Below are 16,008 nucleotides of genomic sequence, written 5' to 3' on the forward strand. Positions count from 1 at the left end.
AGCACAGCGCCAGCCACATAAACATGGGCTGACAGCACAGAAGCCATCTCTGGCCTCACTTGGGACCCAGGGACAGAAGCATGGGGTAGGTGTGTGTGTGATCACTGCAGCCTACATCAGCTCACTGCTTTGAGGGTGAAAAGCCCAGAGTCGTTTCTGGAGACTTGGGCTCCAGTGCTGTGCGTGCCACCAGGGCCACCAAAGCCGGCTGGGCTGTTTTCACTCCAGATGGAGCTCTGTGGTTAATAAGGGAGAGAGCACTGGGCACTGGGCGGGAGCTGGCACTGAGGGAGGGAGAGGGACGCCAGAGGCCGACTCACCTCCATGGCCGGGCTCCCTGTAGCCTAGGAGACAGTGGCTCAGATGCTTGAAAGAACTGGGGGGTGGCTGCTCGGTGACAGCTGGGGGAATTTATGCACACTGTCAGGATACAGGCTTACACTTCAAATCAGTTCCAACTCTTTATTTTTAAATCCCCCAGCTGGCTAAAGACTTAGAAGGAAAGATGAGACAATCATTTGCGTCTTGTCCCAGGCAGGCTGTCACTCAGAGTCCCGGAAAAGGCGGGTGTGCCAGGAGCTTTGCCACACTCCTTGGCAGCTGAGTGGCAGCAGGTGGTGCAGGTAGCAGCAGCGACCCTGCCTGCCTCAGTACCGTTTCTACTAGGAGAGAACCTGGGACTGGCCCAGCCTGAGTGAAGAGGGGGTGGTGGGCTGCCTGCTGTGCACACCCTCTTCACTCCTGCCGCCCAAGCCTCAAAAAGGCACCCTCCTGGGGGAGCTCCTGGGGGAGCACCTGTCCTTCTTTGGACAGAGGCATACGAGCCAAGGGTCCTGGCTGTAGTGGACAGTGGTCGGCTTTGGGGGCATCTATGGTGTAGGTCACAGGGTGTGAGCATGGGAAGGACTGGGGAGTTGCCAAATCTTGTGACTTAGCCAATATCCTTTAAGACACACGTTTCCTACCCAGCTAGAGTTGCTGTTTGTAATCTGCAACTAAAAACTGACAGAGTGGTGAGTGGTGACACAGAGGCCATGGGAGAACAGAGCCAGCGACTAAGAATTCTCCTCGGCAAGTGTGCCCTCTTGGGTGTGTAGCTGGAAAGGTCTTCCAAAAAGGAAAACAGGAAGGTGCGACCATTGCCCATGCCCAGTTCAGATGGAGCTCGGGGCCGTGCCCTTTGTGAAGCCCGTCTTGCCAGCTGCAGGCATCTGGCAGCCACCCCGCTGGGAGGTGGTCCTGTCCTGGAGCACAGGAGGCTGGACAATGTGCCTCCTTGGGTCTTCTCAAACGCAACTGGCATATTTTCATCCTTGCCACACCAGTCCAGTGATAACCGCCCCCAGTAAGTGCCTTCTTGAGCAATTTGTTTTTCATAATAGTTGACATACTGCAACAAGGCAGAGAGATGAATCGTGACTTCAGAGTTCATTGGTTCCAATGATTCCCATCCTTCTAAGAAGGCATTTTTGCCAAAATTGCACATATGCTCCTTAAAAACATACACGGTTGTTTTCTGATGGAATTTTCCCCTCAAACCATCAAACCCTGTGTGCATTTGGTTTGAAAATAGTCTTTCTTGCAGTTTCAGGTGGTCTTGTTCCTCAGAAGTGTCTTGGTAACTTGAGGATATGGCTTTTCCTAAACAGCTTTGAAGGAACAAGGGGACCCCAGGCTCTAAGAAGGTGGCAGTGTGGCTGTACTGTACTGTTCTGATACCAGCAGAGCTATCAGAAGGCATTGTGGGAACATGCAAAGTGCAGAACTGTACAGAACAGATGGCAGGGGCTTCAAAAGCTAAGAATCAGCTTGAAAGATAATGGTACCGAGGGAGGGGGCGGGAGGCTTTTGTACCTTTTGACAGGGAAGCAGGGGAGACAAAAGTGATTTGCCAGACCTGCGTGCAAGTCAGCAGAACTGATACTCTGCTGTAATTTACATCAAGGCAGGCCTGGCTGCCTGTCTTGTCCAGAAATAAGTGGTAGCAATCAACTGACAAACTGTTTCTCTTGCCTCATGATCTTTTTTGTACATAAGGAGCATTTACATCCTCTCTACCCAGGCAGTCATTGTGTAACACTCTCTCCTTCCATTCCCCGCACCTCAGAAGAGTTGCCAATGCTCTGACCGACCTCTGGACCAACATGCCCCAGGAGTCTCCCTCGCAGCTCCCCCAGCCCGGCCACAGGGAAGCCGGAGGCGGGGGAGCAGCTGCCACTCCCTCCCACTGAGCCCCGTGCTAGTCTGTGGGCCTCTTGCCTGGCTGCCAGATGGGCAGACTGAGGCCCACAGAGGCTAAACAATGGCCCACGTCACGGAGCTGCCGGTGGTGGTGATGGCTTGGGAGGCTAGTCCGTCTGACTCAAAGACAGAGCCTTCCGTGTTGCTGGGGTCCCCTGGGTCAGGGCCAGAGCAAGCAGCAGGTGGGTGGCCAGCTGCTTTTTGGCTGACGATGTGACAAGAAATATTTGTCACAGACCCTGCTAAACCCCAGCCATGGCAAAGGTCTGAGCTTGGCCTCTCTGCTCTGAGGAAGGAGAGAGGAGAGTACCCCTGCACCCTTGCAACCACTGCCACTATGTGTGCAGAACGAGCCCCCCAGGCACTTGGTGTGGGAACCTGTCCACTGAGGCCAGGATGGTGGCAGGACAGGCCTCTCCCATCCCCCTCCAACATCTATTCCCCTTCTTGGTGGCATGGGCCTCAGCTGCTTGTGAAAGGGATCAAGCCTCAGAAGCCTGTTCTTTGAAGCTGACAGCTTGATGCCTGTGGAAATGCAGTACTATTTCAGGATTTCATTTGAAAGAGGTTTCAAAAGAGTGAATCGAAGGCTCGGTTGAATTGCTTATTATGGCTCTTCTCCTGGCCGCGTCTCAGTTGGTGAGCCCAAACACAGCATCTGCGGCTTTGCACGTCATCCACAGGCAGGTGATGGTTCTAAATTAGCACCTGGCTCATTCTGGAAGGCTGTAACTCTTCCTGAGCCTTTGCCCGAGAGGTGACCGGGCCTTTAGCAGCTTGTACCTTTACGTTCTCTGTGTTTGAAATGACCCACCAGGGAGGTTACCTGGTCAATGACACGAGTCTTGTTTATGTTAAGCATGTGTGTGTGTGTGCGCTTAGTTGCTCAGTCAAGTCTGACTCTTTGCAACCCTATGGATAGCCTGCCAGGCTCCTCCGTCCATGGGCTTCTCCAGGCCAGAATACTGGAGTGGGTTGCCATGCCCTCCTCCAGGGGATCTTCCCGACCCAGGGATTGAAGCCAGGTCTGCCGCGTTGCAGGCGGATTTTTTACAGACTGAGCCACCAGGGAAGCATGTGTTAAAGACACCAAAAATAAAGGCTATGAAAATGCTCCTATGAAATGTGGGGCCTGTGACCCCCCACCATGGACCCTCTGAGGCAAAAGGGAGCAAACAGGCTTCCAAGGAAAGTGGCAGAGAGAGGAAGGCTCTGGGCACCACGGGAGCTCAGCGGGGTACAGCCCCACCTACCCACACCGTCTCTGGGATCTGCCGCACCAATGGCAGGCCTCGGGGTGGTCTCACCTTCCTGTCTCGCACCTTATCCCCCCGTCCCACTGCCCCCACCCTGAGTGCCGAGGCATGTCTCCTGTATTTTTGTATTTCCACACCTGACACAGCTTCCCACACGTGCCAATGAATGACGGAAGGAACCGTCTAGTAATCTGTGGAGAAAGGTTTCACATACTTGCTTCTTTGCGCTCACGGCCTCCAGCCCCAGCCACCTGAGGGCCTTACGGTGAAAGTGCTGCTGGGAGAAAGGCCTGAGCACATCTTGCATCTCTGTGGCAGTGGATGCTGCAGACTCACGACATGGCTCCCCAGAACACGGGGTCGTGCTGCTCCCTGCTGGCCATCAGCCCATGTGGGAGGGTGGACGTGGGGCACAGGCCTGTGCACAGACCCCCTGCCTGCAGCTGGCCCAGCTCTAAGAAGAGCTGGCGCCCCCTCTGCCTTTTTTCTTTCTGGTTAGATTGAAAGATGTGGGATTTTTCACAAGGCAGGAGAAACCCTTGGGTGGCTAAGATAAAATCCTTGAAGACCAGACCATGAGCCAAAGTGAAGTGGGAGCAATTTTCTAAATCTGGGTGAGAGAATTGTCGTGTGAAGATAGCCACGCCCATAGGACAAGATGCTGAGAAAGCCAGCCAGGCACGAGAAAACCAGGCCCCACAGAAAGAGCTGTTCTATTCAGTAAACAATCTGACCCACAGACAGACCATACCCGTTAAGATGTTCCCTTTGTTAAGGTTTGCAGCTGCTGGAAGGATCTTTCCATCTTGAAGATATGTCACTAGCTCACGGAACCTGTTTGGGAACTCCGCAAGAGCTGATTTAAGCTGCCTTTTCACTTCACTCTGCACTTGAGAGACCCACTTCCAATCTGTCCTCAGATTCCAGGAGACCAGATGCTGTGACAAAAGTTTCAGTGAGATAAGTGTAGATGATGACCCCCCCTAGTGCTCCTCAGGGGAGCACAGAAGTCACTGGCCCTTTCTGGGGTTTGGATGTCTACTGCTTTCAAGTGTGTTCACTATCATCCCCTCCCTGCCAGGGATTCTCATGGGCAAGGCTTTGTTGGGGAAAGCACAGGGCATCTTGGGGAACACAAGGAAGTGCCCACGAGAAAGGGACAGACTGAGCACCGAGGCCCTACTGCATCTGGCAACCTGAATTGGGCAGCAGTTCCTGCAAATGAGAAGCCACCGCCTTCGTTAGGTAGGTCATCGTCCCATAAGCCCCGCTTGGAGCGCTGTCATAAAAGAAGTGGCAGATGCCTGTGGCTTGGTCTTTCTCCAGCGTGTCCGTGGCTCCACTTGACACCTGCAGCAGGAAAAAGAGGCAGAGGCAATGTGTGAGCAGAGCCGGCGCTCCCAGCCGGACGTGGGCAGTGCAGCACTGATTCTAGGATGAGAGGACGGCTTCTCCTAGCTCGACTTTGGTTTAACACGGGGCAGGACGTGTTGGCTCTATGCTGAAGGGGGCCTGTCCATCTCCAAAGGTCAAGATTTCCCAGTGGCCACAAACCATTTTCAAACCAAATGGCTGACATTTTTCACCATCTGTGAGGACATTTTCTTTTTTTGAGAACCACCTTTCCTACTGGACACAGGATCTCCAGCCTCAACAGAGGTGAATGGCAGCCAACCCAGCTACACTGCCTCTAGGCATGCCCACCTGGTCTTGTAGGAACAGCTGGTTGGCCATGTGCACGATCTGGTCCACATGGATGATGCCCCCGATGCTGTTCATCTCTGTGTCCGAGAGCAGCGTCAGCACCATGATGGCCTCCACCAGCAGCTGCCGGTACTCGGGTTGTGGCACTCGGTTCAGCACTGACTCAACGTGGACAGCAAACTTGATCTCCTGCGGGGTCATCTGCCAAGGGACCAGGAGAGACAGGTCAGGAGCGAGCTGAGGACAGACAGCCCTGTCACCCACGCCACTCGCAGCACCCACTGACTCAGAGAAAACTTGGCTTCCTTGCTAGCCACTTGGCTCATCCTGCTCACAGGAATCCTCTGAAGCAGGAGGCTGAGAGCCAGCCAGCCCTGTCCTAGCATTAGTCACCCATCCCCATGGACTGTGACTTCTAGCGACATGACCATATCTTGTTTTTTCTTTCTTCACTATTCTTTGTGGCATATAGCCTTTGGTGGGGTAAAAATTAAAAAATCATTTTTTTAAAGAATGAAAGGGGGAAAGAAACCAGGGAAGATGACTTGTCAGAGGCGGCTACTATGGGTCCAGGGAGTTCTTCCCTTACCAGAGTTTTCAGGAGCAATCTAGAGATCTGGAAAGTCCAGATATGCTGTTTCTGAGGGGAAGGAAGAAAGGTGATGCTAATAAATGTGGGGAAAAACTGTAAAACTTGAGGGTTAAGTGTTGAGAAAGATGCATGTGTGCTACACGCTTCAGTCATGTCTCTTTGCAACCCCATGGACTGTAGCTCCCATGGACAGAGGAGCCCTGGGGTTCTCCAGGCAGGAATACTGGAGTTGATTGCTATTTCCCCCTTCAGGGTATCTTCCTGACCCAGGGATTGAACCTGTGTCTCTCGCATTGCCAGGCAGGTTCTTTACCACTAGCACCACCCGGGAAGCCCTGAGATAGGGCCTGAAAATGGCCTGTATGTGTGTAATGAGCTTGAAATATGGGTGAGTGGAAAGAGTCCAAGAAATCTAGCACTCAGTGAAAACTCATGGCATGTGGGGTTTTCCCGTCATACCTCTTGCGTGGTCGAGGACGGGAGCACATAACCGTCGATGGACAGACCATGGCACTGGAGGCAGAACACACATTGCACATGTCAGAACCTGATTAAAAAGTGTGCACACACACTCACGTTGCACTGCCCTGGAAGCCAGTGCGAGGACTGGAACACGCCAGACTGTGAGAGTTATTTTTAGAGAGCTTGTTCTCACTGCCCACAGGCTGTGTTTTCGATGGAACAGTTCTAAGGAGCCGGCAGGCGTTGTTCAGATCTCACACGAACAACACCCCAGGGACCTGCTGGGTTGTTCTCTGTGGGAGCTCCGAGTTTCACTCAGCAGCCCAGTCCTGGCGGCTGAGAGGCCCCCTTTGGTGCCAGAGCAAGGGAGATGTGCATGGTTCCTGCTGGCGAAGTGATACTTCTGTGCCTTCACAGGCGTCTATTTTTGAGGTTTCTATAATAAGCACCAATCACAAAAGACTAGAGCACATGCACAGACACGCACACGCACACCCGTGTATATAAATAACAAGCGCTGGCTCTGTACAAAGTGCCACTTCTTCATAATAAAAGCGTCTTGGTATCAAGCCAGCGGGAGCCCGTATGGAAGCATGTGAGGCCCCAGGAAGAGTGGGAAGGTCTTCTAGGAACCATTAGAAGCCTCTGCTCCCATGTGGGGACCAGAGTCAGCTAAGAGGACAGGGAGCCCTCGGGCCTCCCTGTGCCCAAGTTTTGATGGAGACCTCACAGGGTGCAGAATGCAGGAGATTGGGGAGCGGGTGTTGTGCGCCCTCTTTGGGGTGACTTTTCTCTCCTGGCCTCTCCTACTGTGAAATGAGCTAACAAAAATAACTGAGGGAAAAAAAATCAGTCCTGTGTGGTTCTTGGTTTGCATAGAAGCTTCTGATGGAGGCTGACAGTCCCTCTGGCAGGACACTGGCACGCTCCGGGGCTGAGGAGGGAGAAAGTAGCTGCAGGGACCAAGATGCATGGCTGTTCCAGGTCAGGTGGGTTACAGCATTTTACCCCGAGTCTTCCTGGCCTTCTCTGCCTCTTGCCTACCTTCAGACTTCGCTATGTTCAGAAAATAGGTCAGGGGTGGCTCCACACAACCTGGACCGCCACTTTATCTAACTGGTTTGGTTTCCAGCCAGCACTTCTCAACCAGGGGCACTTGGCCCCCGAGGGGACACTTGTCTGCGCCTGGTGACGTTTGAGTGGTCACACCGGGTGGTGGGGGGTGATGCAGCTCCGCAGCCAGGCTCACCTTCTGAAGGATCTTCCACACTTTCTGGTAGAATCCCACGGGGACCCTGTTGATGGCGCCATCCAGCCTTCTCCTGCGCAGCCACTGGCCCTGCCGTTCCCCCCAGCCCATGTGCTGCCCGCCCGAGTCTGATGACGATGTGCCCGTGGGTGAGGACGGGGTGCTGGACCTCTGCAAGACAGAAGGGCGTGGCATTCAGAAGCCTCAGGAGGGCTGCCTGGGGACTAGTCAGAAAGACCAGCTGGCTTTACCGGTTTGCTGACCCAGCTTCTTCCCTGCACTCCTCCAGCCACCAAGAGGGGGTGCACCGGTAGAGGCCCCAGGCCCAGCAGAGAGGCCCAGCAGGCCAGGGGGTGGGCTCTGGGGGGCTGAGAACCCCAACTCCGCACCAGCAGCTCTCACTCTGTGCCCTCGGCCTCCTGTAAGCAGCGGAGCACAGGCGGGCACCCTGAGTGCAGACGCGGGCAGCCCTGCAGCCCAGGGAGGACAAGGCATGGGGACTACGTTCCTCCTGTGGAGCATGGTGGTCACCACGCTGCGGGGCTGGGGCTGTGGGAATACAACACCCAGCGAGCCCTGGGAGGAAGGCCTCAGACCATGGTGTGTCCACCTTCCTCTTCAGCCGCTTTCTATTCTGCCTGTTCTCAGCATAGCGCTTTCTCCTCATTCGGGGTGATGACTGCCTCTGAGCTGGGGTACCATCTCCTCCTCATCTCCTCCTGGAGACTGGATTTATTCTGGCCTCTCCGAGGGAAGCGCTGAGGCAGGGCCAGCAGTTCGGCTTCTGCCTCGGGAGCCACAGGCCCGCCCACGACTGCAGAGGCCACAGGAGAGGCTCCAGGGGCCTGAGGTCGGAATGGGGCTCCCTGGGTGCAGCTTCCCTGTGGCCAAGCGCGTGTCCACTGTGCCGGCGGCCTCCCAGTTGGGGATGGAATAAACTTCATCCTTGCACTTGATCTGAGTTCTGGACTACCTGGCAGTTTTCCTTTCTCAGCGTGCAACCTCAAATTTAAACCTCTGCAGGACTGGAGGCTTCTTGGAGCACACGTTTTGACTTCATCAGATCTTATTTTGAAAAGGCTGTTAGGCTGGGTTATTCCACTGGGCTCATTACTGCCATTTAAATACGGCAACAATTAGAGACAAATAAAAGTAATTACAGCCATACTCATCAGTGACTCAGCTGGTTTTCTCCCTCTAGTTTTGGGAGGAAGATTCAGACTTGCCTGTGCAATTAGAACATTTCCTCCAGCTCATCTGGGGCCTCCAGGCAAGTAGGGCCACAGCACGTACAAAGTGCCCATTGGCTCATGCGGGCAATGATTCACCCCATGGCTCAATAGAAAGATGCATAACCACTGCCCCGAAGGTTCCAGAAGCTCCTGGGGATTGGTGAGAAGAGTGTTGCTCACTCACAGCCCACAGAGGAGAGCATAAGCAGAGAACTCAAGATGGAAAAACAAAGCTCTCAGTTTCACAACTCTGCTTGCTCTCCAGCCTCTCCTCTGTCATGGTGACAGTCCCATGCTAACACTTAAACCTTTTCACAGCTTGGGAGGGGGGAGGGAGTTGGGGGAGCAAGAGAAGGGCAAGGAGAGGATGTGGACACCACAAACGAGGCGGCGGCGGGGATGCATGGTTTACCGCAGACTTCGAGGAGCGCGCGCTGCTGGACGCGGCCTGGCTCACAGAAATGAGCTACAAAACAGAGAGAGTCCACTCAGTCACGTGCACTGACACCAGAGGATGCATGCAGAGAGGAGGAGCACAGAGCAGCCCCGAAAACCGCCGAGGAAGCAAGACGTGGAGGATGCGGGCAGCGGAAGTTCTCAGTCACCCCTGAGGCAGGCAGCCCATGGTGCAGGGGCAGAGCTCCGCTTTCTCTGAGTGTGGAGCTTCCCCATGTCTAGTCAGTGTGGAGGCAGCTTGTCAAGTTAGGATACAACTTATTTTCCAAAGTCAGAGCCTTGAGATGCTAATCTTTTATGTTAATTTTGGAAAGAGAAAAATGTATTTCCTTGATGTAAGTAAGTGGCCAAATATAATACTTACACTGGCTAACTGAACCTAAACCCATGCAAGAGAAACGGTGATCATTCTGTCCCCATAATAAGCTAAGACAGCATTAAACAGACAGAAGGAAGCCCCCAGATTCGCTCCAGTCAACTACCATCAGGATGTGGGCAACCAGAGGGACGGTGCCACCGAGTGGCTGGCACAGGAAGACGTTTGAAAAGTCTGTTCCTTACTTGGAAAAAGCATAAATTCCAATGAGAGGGCACATGTGTTTTTCCCTGGGACTGAACAGGAAATCTGCACGTCAGTAGAGACTCTGTGCTCAGTCACAGAAACAGGACACTGTTAGGAATGGGTCTCCAGTATTTTTTTCTATTGCTATAATCAGTGACCACAGTCTACTTGTCCCTATTCAGTTCCGTTTTTTGAACAGATACTCCTGCGGAGGCAGAACCCATCTCCATCCATCTGTTTCACAAAGTATCTTATGAAACCCAAGAGTTTGATAAATGGATTTTTTTTCTCAAGGCATGGGGCAAGGTCACTTCTCTTGCTTTCGAGTGCACTTGGCCTGTCCCAAGGGCTGCCTGCCACAGCCTGTGGAGTCGCCTCCACCCAAGCCTGTTTGATGGGCAGAACTGTTCTCCATGGCTTGACACTCTGTACTCACAGCCTCACTTCCCACATTCAAGCCAGAAAGACCATAAAGCACAGTAGAGGAGGAAAGAAGACAGAGATGTTTCACCTGTTCATCAGCACTAAACCGCCTAGTCATCTGAAAGCAAAAATACATCAGAAAATAAAAACCAGTTTCAAATCAAGGCTGCCTTACTACTTGTATCACCGTCTAGAACATCCAAGGACGTGTTGGTCCACCTGCAGGGCGTGACCATTAGTGCCTCACGGGCTCAATCTACTGAAGCCACACTTGAAATGGAGAAAATCCCAGTGCATTTCTCACTGCAGGTCACAGTCAGCAGGAAACTATTTCCTACTGTAGATCACTGTCAAGTCCTAGCATAGTACCCAACCCATTAGGAGTGAAAGGCTGTTGACTTGCAGTCCTGTGGGATCGGTCCAGAAGGAATTTATTATGAATTAAAGGTGAGCACCAAAAAGACACACCTATGGATGGTGGAAAATAAGGATATCACGAGCATTCCAGTCTATTTCTACACTCCTTCATTTCACCGTTGCACTTGAAGGACACATTGGATGGAGAGGATTCAGTGACCTTTTGCAATGGTTGTGGTCCTCTCGAAAGACTGGTTCTTGGCAACAGGCAAACATGGGGCAGGGTATTTTCTGGAATGCTCACCTAACATGGTTAACGCTAAAGACAAGCGCTTGTGGGTGCACATGAGAGGCTCTGGGATGTCTGAGCACAGGAGGGATCTCTCATCCTTTCCCAAGCGGGCTGTGGTCTGCATGCCCAGGGCTTCTCTCATGTTCTCAGTTGAGCCCAGATAGGAAGACCACTTCTTTCCTGGCACTGAGAGCTCTTCTTACCTGTTTCATCTCACTCCTCAGCCTGTTGATGCCGCTCCTCTCGGTTTTGGTGACTCCAGTGTGGCCCACCTCATGGATGGAGACAGCAGGGCTAGGTGTGGAGGAGTGAATGGGTCGCACTGCAAGGGAAACACACACAGGGTCCTTATATCACGTCCGCCCTCAGAGGGACACATGCATGTGCTTGTTTTTATCTCTCCCCACTCAACTGTGCACTCCCGCTTCCAGGACCTGGAGCAGGGCCTGCGACACAACATGGGCTCAGTATGCATTTGGGTGACATAGTGAACATGACTTAAGCAGCATGCAGGAAACACTGAGTGGCCAGAAAACACTTCATTGCTTTGAGTATGTTGTTTAAAATAACTTTTTACGTCTCCAAATGTACCCCTTCCTTGTAGAAACTTGAGTCCACCCAATAAAGGTCCAGTCTTGGGGCAAGAGAGGAAAGACCTGGGAAAACAAGCCAACCAAAGGTGAAGACACAGCAGTGGCCATCCCAGAAGGGGCAGGGGGGCTCCACCCTGCTGCAGTGGCCTGTCTATGGCCGTGCCCCACTCCCTGGTGCTCCACACTGTACACACAGCGATCATTCTAAAAGGCACATGGGGGACCATGTCACTGTCCACTCAGACTCTTTTCAGGCCTAGCCCAGTCTTCAGGATAAAGCCTCCCAAGGGCACATGAAGCCCTACCGACTGGAACCCACCTGCCCCTCGCAGCTGTCCCCTCCGAGGCAGTCCCTCGGTGCTGGGTGTTGCACCGGTGGCTCCCTCCCATCCCAGATGAGTGGACAAATAAGGAGCCCAAGGACAACAGAGAGGGAGGACCCACAAAGATTAGCCAGAGTGGGAGGAAGGACACGGAGAGAGTGGAAAACAGAAGCCAAAGGGGCCTGTTTGTACTGGGCATTAGCTGAAAACGTTAATTTCAGACATCTCAGGATTTAATAAAAATTGAGTTTTCTTATTTATAAAAATTGAACAGTTACAGGTAGGGCTGCTTAAAAAAACTGAATGATTATAAAGGACAATTAAAAAATGTTACATGCAAAAAGACAGGACCTCTTCTGGCCTTGCTTGCAATCTGACGTATGTATGGTTTCAAGTGACATTACTCTGTTCCTAGTTTCATAAGCTTCTATAGCTTTATATCTAGTAGCAATTTTTCAGTAATTATCTGTGTCAAACCACGTATATTATTTTGATGAGCAGAACACATTAAATATTTATCTTGTATATTTACATTTCAAGGATTGTGCATTTGAAAGGACTGAAAATTACTTTTGGAAAAGGATCCTGAGCGTTCCTCCTTCAGGAAAGGAGAAAAACCACCAAAACACATCTGACTGTGTGATGCTGTCTTTGTTTGCCTGCTGGCACCCACTCTAAAGAAAAAGATCTGAAGTACCCAATGTCCTTATTAAATAAAAAGAATGACAGCCCACACTGCATTTCTTTGGCTTGATGAAATAAATTCACCAATGTGTCTGCAAATCAGTTCACTTTATTATGAGGAGGATAAATGATAATTGCCTCAATTATAATTAGGGAGCGTTTGAGAACAGAATTCCATCAGGACTTGGGCAATTGTATTTCCTAACACTGGAGACAGGGTTCCGGTACAGAGAAAAACGGAGAGAGCAAGACGAGGATGAAGCAAACTCAGCAAGGTGTTGTGAGGCTGCACAGGGCTGTTCTCCAGGCCTACAAAGGGTAACGGGGGTCTGGTTGAGAACTCAGCCACACTAAAGGTGGAGCACTCAGGTGCTGCGAAGACAGCCTTCACGTGCGGACCCCCTGGTCACCTCACCCCTTTCTAAGCCCCGTGCCCAAGAGGCAGGCCAGGGTGCGGAGGGGTGTACCATGTCCACGTGCCCCCATGGCTCTCCCCAGCAGCTTGCCAGAGGATCACAGAGCCCTCCAAGTCACAACCTTAAACCTAGGACTCTTGTCAATGTCAGGGAAGTAGGAACCTTACACCCAAACTGTGTCCCAAATCAATGATTACTGATGTTGTTTGTACAGAAGCAGTTCCAGGCAGCGCTGGATATGTCAGTCAAACCCTCAGTGAAGCCATTCCTGACGCCCTCCCCACAGAGGAAAGAAAGCTGAAAGGCAGGGGTTAGCAAACTTCAGAGGCGACCCACTGTCTGCTTTGGCACAGCCTATGAGGTAAGAATGGCTTTGTACATTGTTGGGGGAAGAAAACAAACAAATAGTATCTTTGTTGTTGTTTAGTTGCAAAGTTGTATCCAACTCTTTGTGACCCCATGACTGTAGCCAGGCAGGCTCCTGTGTCCGTGGGATTTCCCAGGCAAGAATACTGGTGTGGGTTACCATTTCCTTCTCTCGAATAGTATCTTAGGACACACGCAATGATATGAAATTCAAGTTTTGCTGTCCAGGATTATATTTTGGCAGCCGGCTTCTCTTTGCTGACGTGTGGTCTGTGTCTGTGTTCATGTTGTGACAGCAAAGCTGAGGCCTGTGACCAAATGGAGCCTGATTGGTTCCCTCTGGCCTTTTACAGGCAGTGTTTGCTGACCTCTGGTCTAGAGGAGGACAGAGCTTAGAAGGGGCTTGGTAAGAGAAAGTAGTGTATCACAAAAGGAAACTCGGGGGTGGAGGGAGAGGTGGGAAAGAGGCACTTAAGGAGTTGGGGGGGTGTTGAAGTGGAGTTTATAATGACCTATGCCCAGCATTTGGTTGTGGTGGTCTGGCATTTGAAAACATGGTCAGATAGGAAGAAAATAGTTGGGGAGTTGAGAGAGATGCTGTCAAATGGAGGCAGAAAAGCCCAGGCTGGCTGAGGAAGGCATGGAAGGAAGGAAGAAGATAACTACTCTGGCTGCAGGGCTGGTGGGCACTGCCTAAGTTCTCTGCTGTCAGGAGGTAAGGACTCAGAGTTTGTCCTAGAAGACAGGGAGGGCCCAATGTTAATAAAAATCCTCCTTAAAGGAGGCACAGAGATTGTAGCTACTGCTTTGTGACCAGAAGGGAGCCGAGGTATGAAGGTAGGTGCACTGCTTCCCCAGTGGATGCCTCTCCAGCAGCTGCTCATCCTGGGAGATCCTAGGCCAAGTGCTGCTGTTTTTTTTTTTAGCAGTTGGTTCCCGCAAATGGCGACAGAGCTATGCGCACAGGGCCAGGGGTGAGGGGCACAGTCAGTGGGGCGGAGATGGCCACACGTGGGACCAGGGAGGAGAAGCAGCCTGAACAAACCAGCCCTGGGAAGAGGCGTGCAGCCTGGTGGGAAGGGAAGGCTGGAGCTTGGAGAAGGGACAGGATGCTGCTACAGAGAGCTGACAAGGGCTAGATGGGGAAAGGCCTCGGGTGACAGGACCACGGCGGAAAGCCAGGTCTCCAGTGCTATGGGGGCTGGCCTGGAGGGAGGGAGGCAAGGTCAGCTCGTGGTGACTGGGAGAGGGGAGCAGAGCCAGGCTCCGGGGAAGAGTGAGCACAGAAGGAGGCTGCACCGACAGGATGACAGGTAGGTACACTTAGGAATATGTTAAACCCACAACATTTTTGAAACAACCTTCTCAAAAGCTCTGAAAATTGGCAGTCCAAGCAGGTCAGGAAGAAAGGAAAGCAAAACGATTCTGTTTCTGGTGGAATCGCCTATGGCAACACGTGGGGCAGTGCGCTGAGGCCTCTTCCTGCAGCCATCACAGCTGTGCATCTTACAGATGAAAACCAAAACAAGACTAGAGGGAAATGCACATTCGCTCAGGTTCACTGTGCACTAAGCTGGTGTTCATGGTATTGTAAATGTAGTAAAGGTGCATCTAGTACTTTTTAGTAATTTCAAAGGATCATGAAATGATCCTGGTTCCTTTTGAGAAAGGGCTTCCTGTAGCAAGAGATGTTCTACACTCCATCTATTATATAAAATAAAGGGAATTTAGTACAGAGTGCTAATGCAGTGGCCTGTGAGAGCATCCAGACACCCTGGAAAGTGTGGAACTGAGGTTCATGAGGCCCTGTTACCAGCTAGCTCTGTGACCTTGGACAAGGGAGAGCTGTCTCAGCCACATCCTTCCTAAGCGGGAACCGCAAAGTTCCAAGTCTTCCCTTGTTGCTGCTGTGGTCTACTGACTGCACCCCACAAGTTCAGTATTGGGAGAAATGTGTTCTCATTTCTCACAGGGGTTGTACTGGTTGGTGATGATTTTTCTCCTCCCTGTTCTAGTTCATCTTCCTTATTTGTGGTGGGAGTGGCCTGGCTGCGTTAGGTTTCTCTGCAGTGCCCCCACACCAACAGGAGTAAAGGAGATCCCCGTGGACATCAGGCAATATGGTGATTCTTGTGCAGTTGTGAGATTCATTTGTATTTGCATAGGCAGGGATGTGTCAGAGTTAGGTATAGGAGGAAGGAAGTGGGGGTGAGGATTACTGAGAAAGGAAAGGAAAGAAAGACTAACTTACTGCTTCTTTCAACACCAAATTCTTTGCCACTTAAGATGTGGTGCAGGAGATTTTTCATATCAAAAGGGCTGAGGTTCATCAGACTTTCAGAAGCTTCTTCTCCTGAAAACAAACGTGTTAAGTTTTCCCAGATACAGGACTGGTGGCAGGAGAAGGAAGAGTTGGGTGGACTCAAGCAGTGTGAGCCGCCCTTGAGAATCCCACCTGAACAGTTCAGGCTCCGTGCCAGCTCCGTGGCCATCACCTGAATGATCAGTCCAATTCGGAGCCGGAGCATCTCCACGAAGAGGCTGGGCTGTGCCCTGACGTACATCGCCAGGTACACCACGATCTCCTGACACAGACACATGAGGAGACGGGGTTTCAGAGGCTGGGTGGCGGCGGATACGCCGCTGCTGCCCAGAGACGGCCCACTGACCTGTGTGAGCACGGCGATGCTGATGTCCTGCCCGCTGGCTTCGTAGATGAGCTTCGTGAGCTCCTCGGGGGGAAGAGGCCTAGGAAACAGCAGCAGCACAGAAACACTATGGATGACGCCTACGAGCACCT

At 52.0% G+C, this 16,008-nt stretch overlaps 1 protein-coding gene across 5 annotated transcripts in view; it reads right to left on the reverse strand.

The window, feature by feature from the left end:
• Positions 1-332: 332 nt before the first annotated feature.
• The window catches only part of PHKA2 (phosphorylase kinase regulatory subunit alpha 2), a 95,393-nt gene continuing 79,717 nt past the window's right edge, over positions 333-16,008 (reverse strand). For 2 of the 5 annotated variants that reach the window (XM_070365739.1, XM_005906354.3), the window contains 10 exons: positions 15,878-15,956; positions 15,664-15,793; positions 15,460-15,561; positions 11,030-11,148; positions 10,266-10,295; positions 9,149-9,202; positions 7,505-7,675; positions 6,253-6,306; positions 5,202-5,402; positions 340-4,847 (listed from right to left, as the gene is read on the reverse strand). In XM_070365739.1, the coding sequence (XP_070221840.1) occupies positions 4,677-4,847; positions 5,202-5,402; positions 6,253-6,306; positions 7,505-7,675; positions 9,149-9,202; positions 10,266-10,295; positions 11,030-11,148; positions 15,460-15,561; positions 15,664-15,793; positions 15,878-15,956 (1,111 nt within the window). In that variant the 3' untranslated portion in view covers positions 340-4,676. Of the gene's footprint in view, positions 4,848-5,201; positions 5,403-6,252; positions 6,307-7,504; positions 7,676-9,148; positions 9,203-10,265; positions 10,296-11,029; positions 11,149-15,459; positions 15,562-15,663; positions 15,794-15,877; positions 15,957-16,008 lie in introns of all 5 variants that reach the window. The other 3 variants (XM_070365742.1, XM_070365740.1, XM_070365741.1) reach the window with 3 other exon arrangements.

Source organism: Bos mutus, chromosome X (genome assembly GCF_027580195.1).
Source record: "Bos mutus isolate GX-2022 chromosome X, NWIPB_WYAK_1.1, whole genome shotgun sequence".
Lineage (NCBI taxonomy): Eukaryota > Metazoa > Chordata > Mammalia > Artiodactyla > Bovidae > Bos > Bos mutus.